Here is an 18,091-nt window from a genome sequence, read left to right on the forward strand (position 1 = left end):
GCAGAGCCCGCCCGGCTCCGGCCTCCCGGGCTCCGGTGCCGCTCGCGCGGCAGCGCCTTCGCCATCCTCCCGCCGGACGAGGTGAGTGGGGGAGCCGCGGGAGGCACCGCGCTGCTCCGCTCCTCCTTGGCCTCCGCAAGGGCTGTGGCCGGCGGCGGGACAGCGTCCGGTGCCGCTTCTCCTCTCGCCGCAGCCCGTGCGGGCGCGCCCGGCGGGGCTCGGCGGGCGRGAGCCGTGAGGGGAGGGAGCGGTCCTGGGCCGAGCGCGGGGCCGGGGCTGCCCTGGGGGTCCCTCTTATCCGCCCCTTGGCGCGCACGACCCGCCCGCGATCCCCTCAGATCCCRCGGAGGCCGCCGGCCCCAGGGGCCTTCTCAGGGCCGGGACAGCCCAGCCCCTGCGAGCTCCGCTCCGGGCGAACGTGGAGTGGGCGAGGAGCCCAGGCTGCCGCCTGCGGGGACACGGGGCTCCGGGAAGTGCCAGCCGGATGCACTGTCCAAACCCAAGGTATTGACCGAGGGAGGTGTCTCTGCCACGTACAGACCCCGCCCGAGGGTTTGCCCACAGTACCGCATTGATTCGGGGCGGCAGGGTGATATGAATTGTGTACTTTGCCGGTTAACTGGTGTATTTCATCCTATGCAAAGTGCTTTTAAAGAATTACTGCATTGTCTTTCCTTTCTGGCGGTTTGTTAAGTCTTCTGCACAGCAGGTGACAATACTTAGACAATGTTTGCTTGGGTCTGGAGAACAGACAGAAGTTACCTCAGTGTCATGGATTTTAATTTTTTCAAACTTTGTGTAAAATACTCTTTTACAAAGAAGAATTTATGAATAAATTTTTTTGTTGGTTAAATGAAAAATCCTACTAGAAGTTCAGATGTTATGCATGCATCTCARTAGTCTTTCACATACTAGTCTTCTATAACATGACAACCTCTTTTGTTTAAAAAATTAWAAATTATATTGATCAATTCAGTCTTGACTAAAGCCAATGGTACGCAGCTGAGCTGCCGGAGTTAGAGGCCGAGACAAAACAACCAACTTACTGGGTTTGGTTTCCTTTTTTAGCCAGGGCAATGGTCAGTTTGGCATCTGCTACTGTCATCTCAAGGCTTCTCAGTAACAGAGCAAAGTAAAAATTAAGTTAGTTACAGAGAGCCTGAATTGCTATTTTTGTTACACTGTGGGAAGGAGCAGAAGACCCAATTTTCCTCCTCCTCATAATTGCTGTTGCCACTTAACTTGTCCCTTTTTTTGGGATGGGGTAATACCAGAAGCAGCCGGATATCTTGAGCCCTGTCAAAATAGGAGCAGGATATAATTGTCCTCTCTGTGACATTTCCTCAGTGTCTGTGGTTCTAGGTGGCACACTCTGTTGCCTGGGGACAATTTTTTTTTGCTTTGCCCAAGTTTGCTTCCTGTTTTACCTGTTCCAAGAGCTGTTATCTAGTCCCAGACTCTCCCTTTTTTTGGAATCAATGTAGGGAATCCTGTTCATGAATCATGTTCAGTTGCCTGCCAGCATTTAAGAGTTTCTCTTCTTAACCTGCTTATTGTTTCGCCTGTCTTCTACAAGATCTGAAAGTGCCTCAAGTTTCTAAACCATAAAGTGCTAGATTTTTTTTTCAGTCCTGTAAAGCATGAATTTATTCACTTGCTGTCTGATTTTCCCTAAGACTCACTGAGATYATGTGCCATAGGAAATAGTTTTGCATACAAACAGAGAAATCATATTACAAAACTATTGACAGTGATTTAGCAATTAAATTCTAGAGTCAAATGACTACAGTGAACTACCATTATTCCACAGTGGAATGTAGCTGGAAGAGCAGCACTGAAGTGGGGAGAGGAGCTTCYGACAAAGATTGGTTTAGCAGTCACTAATGCAGTAAATCTCCCATGAGGAGACTTTCTTTGCTTTACACTTATCACTTAAGCAAAAGTTTAAGGCCAGTTAGAAAACTGATTTGGAGATCTGCGCTTGATACCCAGATGATTTYGTTATCTTAGAAACATTCCTACAATCAGGAAAACAAATGAAAGTCCTCTGATTATGGTCAGACATTATCTTCTGGTGCTTAAATGAAAACATGGCACTAATCCTTCTAAATTAAAACAGCACTTTACAGCTGCTAYCATGCTCACTTTTCATCATGGCATTTTTAGGGACAGTCTAAAATTATTTTAATAGAGGCCCAAAACAATCTGACCAAGGGAAAAAACATACGGAGTTGAGTGAAATTTAAATTTGAGGTAAGTGTGTGTCATTTACATGTCCCAGGTCTGAAAAATAAGCCATAAATACTTTTATAATATATGGTTACTATATATTTTTACTATGCTGTTAATTGTCAAAGGGARCTATCTGTCTCTGCCTATCATATGCAGCACTTGACTGCAGAAAAATAGTTGTAGTGCTAATTTTGAAAGAGCATGTGAAAGTTTGAGTTTGAAGCACTTCCATTAGAATACATAGAAGGTGATGGTTTGGTGATGGTTTGTTCGGGGATTTTCCCCATTTATTTTTTGATCTAAATGAAACTGCTGAAGGAGATACTTGACCAAGCTGTATTTCACAAACTGCTCTGTGCTGGTGTTGCTCAGAACTTCTTTAGCCTTCTTYGGTATGCTCATCCAGAAGGTGCAGCTTCTTATTGCTCTGTAATAATCAGTGAGGCAGGTTACATCCAGTATTTGCCAGAATAATTTGTGTCCTTAATGTTTCTAAAATGAAGGCTCAGGAACTGCGCACSTTCAGTATTCCTTTCATTCATTTCTACTGGCTGTGCTTCAAAGAATGTACCTGCAGGAGCAGCACCTGGCATTCGTGAATTTCTGTTTCTTTTTTTTTCTTTCTTCTGTTTTCTTTTAGGTATGTGTACCTTATCTAGGAGTGCATTCAATAAGAATTCTTAGTGAAACAGATAAGCAAATGTGGAGATAGAAACTAGCCAACTGATTCTGTTTCTCCTTTTCATGTCTTTAGTCTTGGACTTCTGTACATTTCATTTTATCATTTGTTCCTTTATTTAAGTCAAGGGCTAATGTTCTTGTAAAAGCAGCATAGTTTGCTAAACTTAAGGAACTTCTTTGATTATCCCCAATTTCTGAAGTGCTTTTGAATGGTTTTGATTCTATAAATAATAATATTCATATTCTATGAATATTCTTCCATAKAAAGCTAAACCTCTGTGAAGGTTTCACTCTGAATTGGATGTTTCTTAGTCTGTCACCAAAGGTGCTTRTGTGAATGGATATTTGTCTGCGATGTACTTCTAGGAAGTGCAGGCAATTTTGTTCAGTTATTTATTTATTTATTTGCATCAATTTCCATGGTGGTAGAAGATGAAAACATCATTTTCCAAACTGATTATTTCAGTAACTAATGTTTTGGCATCTACATTGATATTCACGTAAAGAAAACAGGAAGTCCTGTCTAGAATTTTCGATTCAGAAATAGCAGTGGTAAAAGGAACACTTCTTACAGTTAAAGTATCCTGTAAGTCTTTGTCAGACCTTTTCTAATTTGATCACAACAGCTGATCATCAGTGTCAGTTTGCTTRTTTTTTTTCTAAAGTATTTGCTCAGTGTTTTTATTCACACACCCACCTTCTGATTAAGGGAACTATAAGGTTTGAGGAAGGGATTGTMTACTTTGATAACAAGGAAAAATAGACAAGCTTTTTATGAGACTGTGCTTCTGGAATTATAGAAGAATCAGTCTAAGTTGAAGCCAAGTTATGTAGTTAGTTTTGATTAGAATAATTCTGAAGCTCTCTTTTTTTTTAGGTTTTTATGTTTTGTAAGCAATATTGTCAGGAAATATTTTTTTTTTTTTTTAAATTAGGTCACTTACATGGTTGATGTTAACCCAAATCAATTTTGTCTCACTCCCATTGTTTGAAAGAATTTCTTCTGATTTGGGTTRTATTGATACTTAGACTTTTTAATAAAAATTGTCTACAGTATTGTTTGGATCAAGCTAACAAAAAAAAAAATCAGAGTTTTCTACTTGTTGGCTACATTAGTGAAGCTTTCTTGTAAGAGTTTTTGCAGACAGTCTGACATCAGAGCCAGTGGGTGGCATAATGTAACATAGACTGCATTGAATTCTCACCCTGCCCATGTGATGTGGTTTGAAGTAGTGTGGCAGCTGCTTTTGGCACTTGCAGAAGATTTTTGTAGTACATTTTAGTTTTCTGGTTATTTTCTTCTTAAAAAAAAAAAAAGGGCTAGTTTAGGGCTAGATACTTCTAAGTGCCATAGGAATCCAGACTACTATTAGTGAAAATAACACTAATGAATAGAAGATTAAATGCTTTACAAAACAATCACCCCAGGGAGTTTAATCATGCCAYATATTTCTTCAGCATATCCTGGAGGATTGAATAGTAGCTTGGTCTATGTTTACTGACACATTGCTGTGCCATGAAAATGTGAGAGGCATTTGTGGCGAATAAAGATAGTGTTTCTGACTACAAAATTATCCTCATAAAAACCCTAAGTAAGAGACAGCTTTCATGGCAAAAGTTCTCTGGACAATGTAGCTTCTGTTCTGGAAACTGCTACGCTTTTGTGTGACAAAGAACTCTTCTCTTATTGTAAGCAATATCCCTATCAGATATTTTGTCAACAAAGCTACACTCAGCATTTGTCTGTATCAAAACGTTTTGCTCTATGTTTGTGGCAATCGAGCCTCTGTCCACTTCATGTTTGCTGTGCRTACTATTCCAAGGCTGTCACTTGATCCCTTCTTAAAGAAACATCACTTGCACTTATTTCTGTGCACAGCCTGCTGCCATATATGATAGTAGAGTGTACTAATCCACACTGAAAGGGTTAAGTTGTGTTGCAGTCTTCCACAATCCACTTAATTCAAGTGACTTGCCTTTTCTAGGGACAGGAGCATTTTACCTGTGTGTTGTGGTAGCATGCTCCACGTCTCTTGTTTCYAATGCCTCTTATGATATTTCAAATATTTTTCTCTCTATAGATAGATAYGGTTGTGTATATATAAAGATGTTTTCTTCCCATTTGAGAAAGATATATTGCTAATCGATTTCTAAGCTTTAAGATTTACTCATATCATATGTGCTTGTACATGATGCACTGAGAAATGGTAATGTGATTTTCTTTTTGATGGCTGTGGGGAAAGCATTCCTGGTTAGCAACCTGAGGAGGCTGCCATCCCTGCAATGCTGGGTGCTAATCTGTACAGATGCTTGGTGTTTTACGTTGTGTATTGCATTTTCATGGCAAGGTCAGGAGGTGAGGATGGCTGCACAGGTGGCCTCTGTGCTAAGAGATATGGGGCTGCCCCCCCACCTCCACACTCTCATCCAGGGCTGGACACAGCTGGTTCCAGCCAGYTGTAAAATAGACCCACTGTTGGCCAAAGCTGAGCCATGCACTGTAGTAGGTGGTGCTTCTGTGATTAAGTACTTAAAAAAGGGTAAAAAGTACTGCACAGCAGCTGTGAGAAAAAGGAGTGAGAAAAGTGTGAAACCTGCAGAAACTGAGGTCAGTGAAGAAGGAGGGGAGTAGGTATTCCAGGCACTGGAGCAGATATTCCCCCTACAGCTCATGGAGAAGACTGCAGTGAAGACKAATTTCTCGGCAGCCCATGAAGGACCCACCTGCCAGAGGAGATATCCACCCTGCAGCCTGTGCAAGATCCCAGGCCAGAGCAGGTGGATATACCGTGAAGAAAGCTGCAGCCTGTGGAGAGCCCATACAGGAGCAAGAACCTGGCAGGAACTTAGATGGGCTATGCTGGAGCAGTTTATGCTTGAGTAGTGTACTGCATGGAGAGAAACSGTGCTGGAGCAGGGCAAAAGCATGSAGAGGAAGGAACATTAGAGATAAAGTCTTCTAAACTAACCACAGGCCTTGTTATTCATTCCTTCTGCACCACTAGGCACAAAGGAGATAGAAGAATTGGGAATGAAGGAGTGAAGCTGAGCCAGGGGAGGAAAGTGAAGGTTTTTTTTCTCACCATCCTACTCTATCTTTAATTCACAAAAATTTCAAATTCATCATTACAAGTCTGTTTTCCCTGTGACAGTAACTGGTAAATGATCATGCTGTCCTTAGCTAAACCCATGTGATTTTCCATCTTATTTTGTCCCCACTGTCATGTTGAGGATGGAAAGCAAGAGAGTGGCTGGGTTGGTGCYTGGCAGGCAGTCAAGATCAACCCACCGGACATTGGGAGAAAAAAAGACATTTTTCAGTCTGGCAGTTTGGTAATTTGGTTGCCATCCTTTCATTGGGAAAGAAAGTTTTTGTTCATAGYCTKCCACTATATAGGTRTTGGTGTTGTAGTTCAAATGTTTCWGCAGTGAGAGAAAATCGGAAAATAATATGCAATGTGGACAGAAGTGGACTGGTTTGTTTGGTTTAGTTTTTTTTAAATTTTGCGAGTTGTGAAGCACGTTTCTGGTACCTTTTAGTATGACGTAATATGCTTCCCCTCTGTATTCTTTTAACAATAACCCTATGGTAAAAACACTGTAGTTTGAAAGTATGGGTGTATTAAGCTGACATAACCTTTGAAATACAGTATAATGTGAAGAAATCCAGATGCTTAGCTTCTCCGCAAATTCTTGAAGAAAACCAGGTGAAGGCTGGAGKTTTTTTTTGTTTCTCTGACTTATATCTTTTACTGAGTATATGTTGCTCCAACTAAGAAGTGCAGAATCTGTTCGTATTTCAGAGAAATAAATAGAAAAGTAGTTTTTGCAATTTTATGGTCAGTAGTTAGCAAGTGGGAACTAACTGTGGCTTTTAGCTAGATGCTGTTTATTTCTCTTCTTGGTTCACATACATGTGTTTAGACAAAAATGAAGCAATTCCTTGAATTCAGTCTGGTTGCTGAATGTATCCCCTTCTTGAAAACTGCTGGTTTGGCAGAGAGGATTCAAATTACTTCGATTTTGGAAGACCTCAAATGTCTTTCATTTTTGAAAGCAACTGAATAATTAGTTGTCTGTGAAAAAAATTGTGTCGAAAACTTTCAGATTGTTGAAATAAGTTGATTGAGAAGTCTTTCCTATCTTTATTGTTCACTTTTCATGTGGCTCTGGCATGCATCTTGAACTAATATATTGATTCCACCTGTTTTCCTTCTGTCCCATCATTGATCTAAAAATCCTGCTTCCACAAGACTTGATACAACACTTTCTTCTAATTTTAAACAAACTAATTGGAAGAAAATAAATTTGAAGTAGTGGCATTGTGTAGGAATAGTGTTTTATTCTTGATGGTATGCTTGATTTCTGGTTCTTCTATATAAAGTGTGTTTAAAAAAAAACCAAGATGAAAACCAGGGAAAGGGCATTTTGGGTATCTTAAGGATAGGTTGGATGTGTCTTTAAGTGATATAACATGCATAATGTTTGACTTTTTGGACTTGTGAGTTATTCCTCCCTAATAATTTCTTATGCCTATTTAACATAGTTAAATATACTAGATGTCTAAATGAATACTATATGTTTTAATTTACAGGTGTTATAATTTCAAGAAATGCTGTGACATATTTGAAGAAGAACACTCAACAGAAACTTATGTTGTGTGAAAATTTTTGAAACTAGAATGGCCTTGAAGAAGACATCTAAATTATTTAAGACATTTTTTCACTGGAAACTTTGGAAGTTTACCATTATTGTGTTTGTCTTTCTGGTATTTTTATTTTTACTACAAAGAGAAGTGGGTGTTCAAGATTTTCAGGATGAAGCAGGGATTGAGCCAGTTGCTGGAAAGAAAAGTCATGTATTAGGTCTTGTGTTAAATGCTATGAACAATATCAAAGGTGCAAAGCCAAAAATGCAAATAAAAGCACCCGTTAGGCAAACTAAGATTCCTGGAGAGAGACACTGTTTGCCAGGGCACTATACTCCAGTGGAACTAAAACCATTTTTAGATCGGCCCCTTCAAGATCCTAATGCTCCTGGAGCTTCTGGTAAAGCATTCAAAACTACCAACTTAAATTCAGAAGAACAGAAAGAAAAACAGGCTGGAGAAGAGAAACACTGTTTTAATGCATTTGCAAGTGATAGGATTTCTTTACACCGAGATCTTGGACCAGACACTCGACCTCCTGAGTAAGTTGAAATGTGTATATCCTAATAGTTGAAAAACTTCTCAGAAATTTAGACTGCAAAGTGATTTGAGTTCAGCAGTAGGTGATAGTTTAGGAAAGTCTYCTAGCTATACATAATGATTGGCTGTACCAATGATCCACAGTGCCAAAGCCAAGAATGYTTAGAAAAGCTCACTTCTTTCAGGGTTTTGAATTCAAAGTAATCATATTTAAATAAGGTGTTCTCCTTTTGCCTTTAAGCTAGAATTTCTGAGTAACTTTCAGGAAGCCTGCTAAGTTTTACTTAGAAGAAAACTAAAAATATGRTTTCAGAATTTTTCTAATTTAAACWCCACCTCCAGTTTTTTTCATATTCAGTGTTAATAAAACCACCACCATAATTTAATAAATTAGGAATTGTAAACTATTGAACAAGGTAATAGAAGATCTCAGCAGCAGTCTTGTAGTATTGAAAAATTTTATTGATGTAGACTGTTCAAGTGRAATTCTCAGTTATGATATTTTTAAAAATATTTTGAAAAGCTGCTCCAGTTAAAGTATCTATCTTTGCAGCCCAAAACTGGGATAGAAAATAGAGAAGCAGAGCCATTTATYGTCCATAGTTATGAAGTTTTACACTAGAAAAAAGTTTCTTTTAAGAGTTGGATTTAAAAATTGTCCATTTTGTAACCCCTGACACTTTCTAATCTGTAGATGTATTGAACAGAAGTTTAAGCGCTGCCCACCATTGCCAACCACAAGCATTATCATMGTTTTCCATAATGAAGCGTGGTCAACTCTGCTCAGAACTGTTTACAGTGTGATGTACACATCTCCTGCCATACTGCTAAAGGAGATTATTTTGGTGGACGATGCCAGTGTAGATGGTAAGAAGTCTTTCTGTTTTCACTTCTTTTTTTGTTTGTTTTATTTTTTGTTGAAGACATTTTAGAATTACAGATAAATTGGCTGAGAGGATATCACTTTATACCATTGACATGTATAATAGTATTCTAAGTGGTCTTGTTTCTTTTTTTTTTTTAAATATAAAATAGCCTTCTCCTGTCTTTTCTTTCCATAAGGTAGGCACATATTAAATTCTTGTGCTCTAAAAGGTTTTTAAACCTCATTTCTACTTTTTCCAATTCTGGTGTTGCTTTAACTGCATAAGTGGTTGCATGACAAGCAGCTTTGTAATTTGTGTTCAAACCAAGTGCAATTTGTAGAACAAAGTATCCAAATATAAATTGGTACAGACTGGTATAAATTTGCATTTTATCGTAGTGGTTGTCTTTATGCCAATTAATTTCATTAATATATGAAGGGCAGTGTCTTTATTAGAAAGTGAAATTATTCAATGGAAAAATAATCTTCAACGCTCAAGCTGAATCTCTAAATAGTYAAACATATACTTAGTGTGAACACAAATGCCTGTTCAAAAAAACTTTGCATGCTTAGCTTTAAATGAACATGTCTATATATACATGCTTCTATTAATGTATTTACACTTTTTGGCAAGTCTGTATTGAGTATATTGACACACTTGGATGTGAAGTATGTTCAGTAGCACAGTTTAGTACTAAGGATGGGCAGAATCAAGAAGGTGATGTGGGATGTTTAATGAGAGATGTGAGGTTCTTTCTCAAACTTTGAACATTTAAACAGTTTTTTAYATGGCTTCAGTTGCTGTTGTAAACATTGTAGACTTTGAAAACTGTGTAAATGAGCCATTGTTAAGGACAAAATTTGCATGTTCTGCAGACAATGTAGGTACAAGTTCCATTTGCTGTGAAAATTGAGTTGGTATTCAAATGGTTAACACTGCAGAAGAGATGTATTAACAAATCCTTTCTCGAATAATTTTAATGTTCCCTCTCCTGTTTTCTGCCAGTCACTTCTTCCTTTACCTCTACACCAACAAAAYTCAGCCCCTAAAAATAACCTTCAGCAATTAGGAATTTTTATGGATTTGATGTCGAGGTAATTTCTAGGGTTAGTGTTAGCTACAATATCTTGTTATCTTAATAGTGTAACATTTTGGGCAGTGACATGTATATACTCTGAATACCCTGACAGTGATTCCTCTTTCTAGAATACCTGCGTGATAAACTAGATGAGTATGTGAAACAGTTTCAAATAGTTAAAGTAGTCCGTCAAAAGGAAAGAAAAGGTCTGATTACTGCACGGTTGTTGGGAGCTTCAGTAGCAACAGGAGAGACCCTTACYTTTCTGGATGCTCATTGTAAGTATAACCTGTAACTCTGCCAGGTCTGGTTTATAATGCTATTGTCTTTGCTGTACGGTTGCACATTTTTTATTAATTATGTTAGCAGTATATCCCCTTTCCTATTTCTATTTCTGTTTCATATTATTGAAAGTATGATTAGCAATGCTATTTATACAGAGTCCATATTGGCATGCTGGACATGTTAAAACATTCCCTGTGTACTACTTTATAGCCAAGCAAAACTTCAGTGTTCCCATTTTCTCCACAGGTGAATGCTTTTATGGCTGGTTAGAGCCATTATTGGCAAGAATAGCTGAGAACCCTGTTGCTGTTGTAAGCCCTGACATTGCTTCTATAGATCTCAATACTTTTGAATTCAGTAAACCATCTCCTTATGGSCATAGCCACAACAGAGGGAATTTTGATTGGAGTTTGTCATTTGGATGGGAGTCTCTTCCTAAACATGAGAATAAACGAAGAAAGGATGAAACCTATCCAATTAGGTAAACATAATTTGAATACTGTTTMAATCCTTCTGTTTTCATAGGGGTTTTGTTATGAACAACAGTTTGTAAATAGTTCTTCAGATGAAKATAATTAGGCATCTTAGGGTCTTAAATGTTTTTTGTAATACTGTAAGAACCACATTTTAAAGAATTCATAAAAATATAGCCTCCTTAAGATAGTAATTGCTCTGCATTATTTTTTCTACATGCARTGGAAATTGCTTCTAATATTGTTAGGAGGAAGGGCAGAGGAGGATTATACATAGTTGTTCATAGGCTGATATAGTAGTGCAYTTGGTGATAATTGTACCTGCTTTGTCCATAGACAGGTTACTAGGAGGTCTGTAGGAGTAATAACTTTCCTCGATATCCCCCATACAGAGATAATATGTTGGGCTTCCTAATGCTTTCTTTCACACCAGCAGTCATTAGTCTGAAAGAGTTCTTTAAAATGACAATAAATAGTCAAATGAGATTCCATGTGACATATTTAATTGCTAGAAGTATTAACTATGCCAGGAATATGCATCACTGTGGTGAAATACTAACAAGTGTATGGAAAAYTCCTAGAACAGTTACACCATGATTTTACATCTATATTTAAAAAATAAAAAAAACTACTGTCTTTCTTAGTAAAATTTTGTTTTTCCAGAACACCTACTTTTGCTGGAGGTCTCTTTTCAATATCGAAAGACTATTTTGAACACATCGGAAGCTATGATGAAGAAATGGAAATATGGGGAGGTGAAAACATAGAAATGTCTTTCAGAGTAAGTTTAGCTCACTAATCGACAATTGTCTCTATGCTCACAATGTACAGGGGATTTGAGAATAAGTTAGTATTAGATCTTGACTCCTCTGCTCAATCAGCCRACTAGGAAATAGAAAATTGAATTACTAATTACTTATGAAATAAAATACACGCTCACTAAGCTGATTTTAGTGTTTTTAGAATATCTTTAAGGTTGATATCTGAAATGTCTATTTCCAAGCTTTATCTGATTAAGAAATTCACTTACGGTATGTCTGATATATGTACTCTTGCTAGTGGTTTGATATTTTCTGGTGAACAATAATATTACTGAATTTTTTTCCACCCCTTGAATTCTAATTGCAGTGCACTTACACACTAAATGTTATTATTAGGTATGGCAATGTGGTGGACAGTTGGAGATCATGCCTTGCTCTGTTGTTGGCCATGTCTTTCGCAGCAAGAGTCCCCATACTTTYCCAAAAGGTACTCAGGTGATCACAMGAAATCAAGTTCGCCTTGCAGAAGTGTGGATGGATGAATATAAAGAAATATTTTACCGAAGAAACACAGAGGCAGCAAAAATTGTGAAACAAGTAGGTGGTGGTGGTGGTATTAGAAATCACACTTGCTGCGGTGAAAGTTTTGGTGAGCAAAAGTTATTTATTGACAAAGTACGTAAGGATTCTAGATATTTTAATGAAACGAGAGATCCATTTGCTTTATGCTGTAACCCCAAAAACTGTGAAAAGAACTGAAGTATTTGAGTGGTGAATGTTGATTTTGTATGGTGAGGTTTTTTATTGGTGCGTTTTTTTTGGTGAATTCTCTAAAATCCTGGGGTGTTTTCATTGTGCAAACAGAAGAGCATGAGGAAAAACTATTAAGTGTAGACAATGTAAACTAACTTATTTTTTGGAGTGAGAAAAATGTCTTGTTAGTCTGAAGTTGCTTGGTATTTATACTGGAAAAGCAGGTTTTGTGGTTCTTTAGCAGCAGAATAAAACTTACTTGGTGATGGATAACCATCCTGTCTGTCTGCTTAAAAACATCAGTTATTTTCAAGGGAGGTTGGRTGTTGGCTTATTTGTTTTGTAAGTTTTCTGCCCAGCTAAAATCTAGAATTTTCTTTAAGAAGCTATTTTCCCCTTGCATGTGGTGGACTTTCATGACTGTTATCATTAGATTTCCTAGGCATGTTCAGCAGCTAAACAACTGAATTTTGTTTGGGAGCTTCTACACTGTACTGGGTATTACACTAATTATTTCATTATTCCAGTTTGTTATTTCAGCTTACACTTCTAGTGAGATCAGTCAGCTTTGTGGCTATCCTCAGTATGGTCTTATTTATAGTTTCCCATTTCATAGGGCTGGGTTAATATTTTCTTGGGACTAAAGATACTTCTATTTTTTTATATCTTGCAATGTATTTTTCTTGCAAGTACTTTGAAATGCTGCAGGCAGCATGACACTGGAAGGCAGCAGTAACTGTAGTAGTACAGCATTAACAAGAAAAAAAATCAACAAAGGAAGCTTAAAACTTGACTAGTTCTACACAGAATATCATAGCTTTATAAGGGCAAAAAGAATGTTAAATATATTCCATCCTTTCTCGCTTCCCTTCCTCTAACAGAAAACATTTGGAGACATATCAAAAAGGCTTGATTTAAGGCAGCGTCTTCAGTGTAAAAATTTTACCTGGTATCTCAATAATGTTTATCCAGAAGCATATGTGCCAGACCTGAATCCTTTGTTTTCTGGATATGTAAGTTTAATTTCAATTATTTTCTATATTCTTCATAGTCCAGAAAGTTTGCTAATCTATTGTACTACATTAGCTATAGCTTTTAGACTTTAGCTATCTTTAACTGCTCTAGGGGTTTCTGTCACTACTCTGGACAAAGAATCTCTTCTGCATACCTTTCATGACTTTGTCAATAGCAATGTCATTTTAATTTTTCATTTATGTCAAAAGTAATTTTTCCTKCCAAATATCTTTAGACGTTGCATTGCTAAAGCAAAAAAAAAAAAAAGTAATAGATCTTAGCTTGAGGTAAATGTGAATTATTAGTGTGTATTTACAAATAAAACTTTTCCTTCCTCCTGTTTTAAATATTTTTTTTATCTGTTCAAATTGCAATTTGAATAACAGCAGCATTGTGCAGAGCAGGCTAGTAACTCTGTGTCAGACTATGTAGTTACTAGGCTTTTAGTTAGAAGAGATTAACTACGAAAACAGGATTTTTAGATTTGAGCATAGCAGAAAGTGAAAATGAACTAACAGCTGTAATTGTTGTTAAACTGAAGGTTACTTTTGTATATGACTGAGACAGTTTAATTTTTTGTCATTCCACTGACTTTTTTTTATCGTGACAACTCCCTTTCTTTAGTTAAAAAATATAGGTAACCGCATGTGTCTGGATGTTGGCGAAAATAACCATGGTGGCAAACCAYTGATTATGTATTCTTGTCATGGACTTGGAGGAAATCAGGTAAAATATTTCAAACCTGATTTTTATTAACTCTCCTGTAGCTTTACCATATAAAAGCTTTTAATAATTTTTTAGAGAAATTGATTGATTTTTAATATGCAATTTCTCTCTCCTTATGTCTTTTTTTTTTCTTTAATAGTTAATTCCTATATTTATTGTTAAAGGAAAATTCCATACTATTCTTCATGCTGTGTCCTGTTTCTAATGTTTTAACTTCAGCATACAAATTCAGATTTCAAACACAATTGCACTGCTTCACTTGCCCTCTCCTTTCTGTGCAAAACCTTTTCATGACACCCTTACTCCTGTCTTGTGTTGTCTTCTTAATTCTTCCTTCCCTTATGCTTCCTCCTATTGCTTCTTTCTCTGTCACCAGGACTCGCACTGTCAAGGACGATGTTTGGAATCCGGCCAGTGGGAGACCAAGTGTCCAGGCCTGAGCCACCTTCCCTATCACGCTTGCAGCCTCATAGTGTGAGGTCTAAGTGGCCTATCCTGTWCTGGCTAATGCAAGTGAATCATGTGATTCCATTTGTTCAAGAGGATCTCTCTTTGGTCCATAGCTCTTGGAGGCAGCAATGGTGCTCTGTTCCTTCTACCATATGACTTGCAATAGATGTCAGATACTGAATCGTTCACTCATTACAGTAATACTAATAAGAGGAACATCTTCCCTGCCCAGAAACGCACACTTCTCYGTTGCCTTTAAAAGTGAATAAAATATACCAGATGTAGATCCTTAATAATGAAAGATCAGCAAAGGTCTGAAAGTTTTTATTAGAATATAATTGTTATCTTGGGGGGGTAAGGTGTTCATTTTTTTTCCCAATCCTAAAAAACATCCATTGATGGCACTGTGAAAATTCAGACATAATGCTAATCAGTTGATAATTTTCCTAATGATTTTTTGTGCGAGATGGCATGCTGTCTAGATTAAGAACTACCCTATTATACTTGCTTCTTACAGGATTGAATTTGGGGATTTAATCCTTTGTGGATTAATACTATTAGCCTCTTCCCGTTGTCACAATCATTAATTTGGGAACACTGCACCAAGACACTGTATTTAAAGATATCTGCTGTATGCTCCTATTCTCTTTCTTAGTTAACTCGGGCTATACTAAAACTTCATTCTTTCAAGTGTTATGTTTTTTGTTTTCCCTCCTGCTACAACATAACATTCTGAATCCCTTTAAATGGCAGATATCAGAGAATAGATTTTGCTGATAATGCTTGAGATACATATTTGCTTACCTAACCCTTCTCATTACAATGCTGTTTTCAGTTGTTTTCTATTCCGTACCATACTCTTAGCAATGTAGCCTGATATTTCCCTTGCTGTCATCTTCATTTATTTGAAATGGGAGGGAGTAGAAAAGAGAATTTAGTTTTCAGATTTGTATATCAGTTGTATTGTTATTCTTCCTTTCTAGAATATTGGTGGCTGGAAACACGCCCATCTCAATATCCAAAATGAATAAAGTTCTAAACCTAGCTTTCAAGCCATTATTTTCAGGGCTTGCAGAGATTTAGACGTTCTAAAAGTAAATCAGGACAGATTAAGTTAGATTACCAGATTAAGCGTAAATTGCTATGTCTGAGAGCTAAATGACTAAGCAGGTCACTCCTATTAGTACCTGTTTTGAGGACTAATATTGGTCATAGTCTTAAGAGTGAGAAGCCTGTTTGTTCCTCAGTGCTATTCCCATTGTTTCCAAGRTAGGGAGGAGGTGATCGGGGACCGTGGACAATGGAAAGTCACAGGAGGGTAACCGAGCCTGTTTTATATTCAGAGGAAAGATATTGTTGAAGGTGGCTGACATACAGAGGCAAGAAACAGTAGCAGTGGAATGTAGTGTCAGGGACTCTGCTGGTTGGTTCATGTGGGAGAAAAGGAAGAGACCGGGATGTTAGGTTAGGGCTGGAGGGGTAAAAGAACAGCTGTGTCTGTAACTGTTAGAAGTAAATCCCTGTTAAGACCAGAATTATAGTCGAGCCTGAAGAGTGCTGTCGGGGAATCATGGTAAAATTAGCTCATAAAATACATGCTTATATTACTTTTCTAATGGTTACCTCACAAGAGGATATAACAGCATCCTATTTATTGTTTAGATCAAGCAGTAAAAGTTGGCATACATCAATCAGTATTGTTTTGTGTGACAACTTTTTTTTTTGGTTGTTCTAAGAAAAACCAAAATCCAGCAACAGAATTGAATAGATTTTTAAAGTTAAGAAATTCCAGAATTTAAGTTATCCAYGCAGCTCTCTATTGTCTCCTTGAATCATATATGGTGTGTATGGGAGTAAGATTTTGCATCATAATACACATGCAGCAAGTGTCATTTGCAATTTGTAAATACAAGTATAAATCAGTACTGCATTACTACTAAAAACTGCTTTTAGTTTTGTAAACATTATTGAAGTGTCTATGCTAAAAATCAGAGGAATTATTCTGTAGCCTCAAATTTTTGAGGAAGAAAATAAATGTATTACTTTGTATATGGGAATTTGAAAGGTTTTATTTGTGTTTATTTACCAATTTTTTTTAAATTATTTAAATAGTACTTTGAATATTCTGCACACCATGAAATCCGCCATAACATTCAGAAGGAGCTTTGTCTGCATGCTTCCAAGGGACCTGTGCAGCTTCGCGAGTGCACCTATAAAGGCCAGAAGACCTTTCCTGCTGGAGAGGAGCAGTGGCTGCACCAAAAGGTATGCATCCTGTGCAGTGAAATGACATTTTTATCAGTGATCTTTGGTATTAGTGAATTTTGGATTTCCAATAAAAGCATAAGTGCCAACAAAACAAAAGCTCTGAAGCCAAAAAAGGGTAAATTCAGTTTTGGCCGGAAAATGTAGATAATTTCAGATTTTCAGTTACCAGATTAAAATTTGATGTCACTAGTAGGAATGTCACTTAAAAAATAAGTTGATATCCTTCCGTGTGTCTGACTAGACATCCACCGAGAAGTCAATTCAGATGTTTTGTATCTTTTAAAATATTTTACAAATTTTCCTAACAAAGCAAGTTGTCACTTGCATACTACTTAYGTATTTTCTAGCCCCCTCTGCACCACCTGCATGACCTTATTCATTAGCAGTCAGACTGGGGGAAGAACAGTGGGGGGAAATAGAATGGTTTGTTCACTAATTGTTTTCCTCGTTTTACTCACTTCAGGATCAAACTTTGTACAATGAAGCACTGCATATGTGCCTTACAGGAAACGGAGAGCATCCGAGCCTGGCATCCTGTAATCCATCAGACCCTTTCCAGATATGGATCTTTGGCCAGAATGATTAAGATTTGATATTATAGGCCAGAAGCATTTTATTAAAAGAAAAGTATTATTCTGAACTGTGATCATATATGCATACTGGATTTTAAAATGAGACTTCAAGTGCAAAATGTTTAAACAGTTTCTTTTTCTTCTTAAGTTGTATATAAAATGTGTCATGAGAGAGTCCCTGAGTCTCTTGTACCAAAGATAATTGGGATCCGGGTTATATTTTGTTTACAATATTTCCATGATAAGACTTGATACTTTGACCACTGATTTATGGATCCTGTCAGTTCTCTTTGACCTTGGGGGCCATATGTAGGGGTCTTTTTCACATATTGTAAATACTTCTGAAGAAGACTAATTTTCTCTGTAGAGTTGCGAGAAATGATTGTCTACTGTCTAAAACCCAATACACTTGTTATGTATGTTTTTATGCTAAAATGGCTTTTTTTTTTTTTTTAAATAATTTACCCAGTGAAGCTTTCTTAATGTTTTTTAAGTGCCTTCACTTGAAAAATTTAATGTTTCACTGTCAGGTCAAAGCCAAATAGGCTACGACATTGTGCTCAGCTTCTAACAAGTCAGTTCTTTTGTAGAGACAAAAGTAATTCTCACTAAAATACATCTTTATGATTATTTTAATGGAAAATCTGCTTATTTTGATGCTAATCTTTTGTTTAGCCAAAACGTCTTTGTTTTTTATATTTTTTTAAYTTAAAAATTTATGATAAAGTTGTATTGTAATAGGCT

General features: G+C 37.2%; 1 protein-coding gene across 2 annotated transcripts; it reads left to right on the forward strand.

Annotated features, from left to right (window-relative positions):
- The first annotated feature begins 6 nt into the window (after positions 1 to 6).
- Positions 7 to 17,795, forward strand: GALNT3 (polypeptide N-acetylgalactosaminyltransferase 3). 2 transcript variants are annotated; one of them, XM_057371731.1, is made up of 11 exons: positions 7 to 81; positions 7,508 to 8,103; positions 8,796 to 8,968; positions 10,174 to 10,323; positions 10,577 to 10,811; positions 11,467 to 11,584; positions 11,961 to 12,161; positions 13,199 to 13,330; positions 13,956 to 14,057; positions 16,620 to 16,772; positions 17,239 to 17,795. In XM_057371731.1, the coding sequence occupies exons 2-11, from the start codon at positions 7,595 to 7,597 to the stop codon at positions 17,359 to 17,361; spliced, it is 1,896 nt and encodes a 631-aa protein (XP_057227714.1). In that variant the 5' UTR covers positions 7 to 81; positions 7,508 to 7,594; the 3' UTR covers positions 17,362 to 17,795. The 2 variants fall into 2 exon arrangements, with proteins under 2 accessions (XP_057227714.1, XP_057227715.1); XM_057371732.1 differs by lacking the exon at positions 7 to 81 and adding an exon at positions 362 to 504.
- The last annotated feature ends 296 nt before the right edge of the window (positions 17,796 to 18,091 follow it).

The sequence above is a fragment of the Malurus melanocephalus genome, unplaced genomic scaffold, assembly GCF_030028575.1.
Source record: "Malurus melanocephalus ecotype Western Australia unplaced genomic scaffold, MMel_1.1 scaffold_155, whole genome shotgun sequence".
NCBI classification, from domain to species: Eukaryota; Metazoa; Chordata; class Aves; order Passeriformes; family Maluridae; genus Malurus; species Malurus melanocephalus.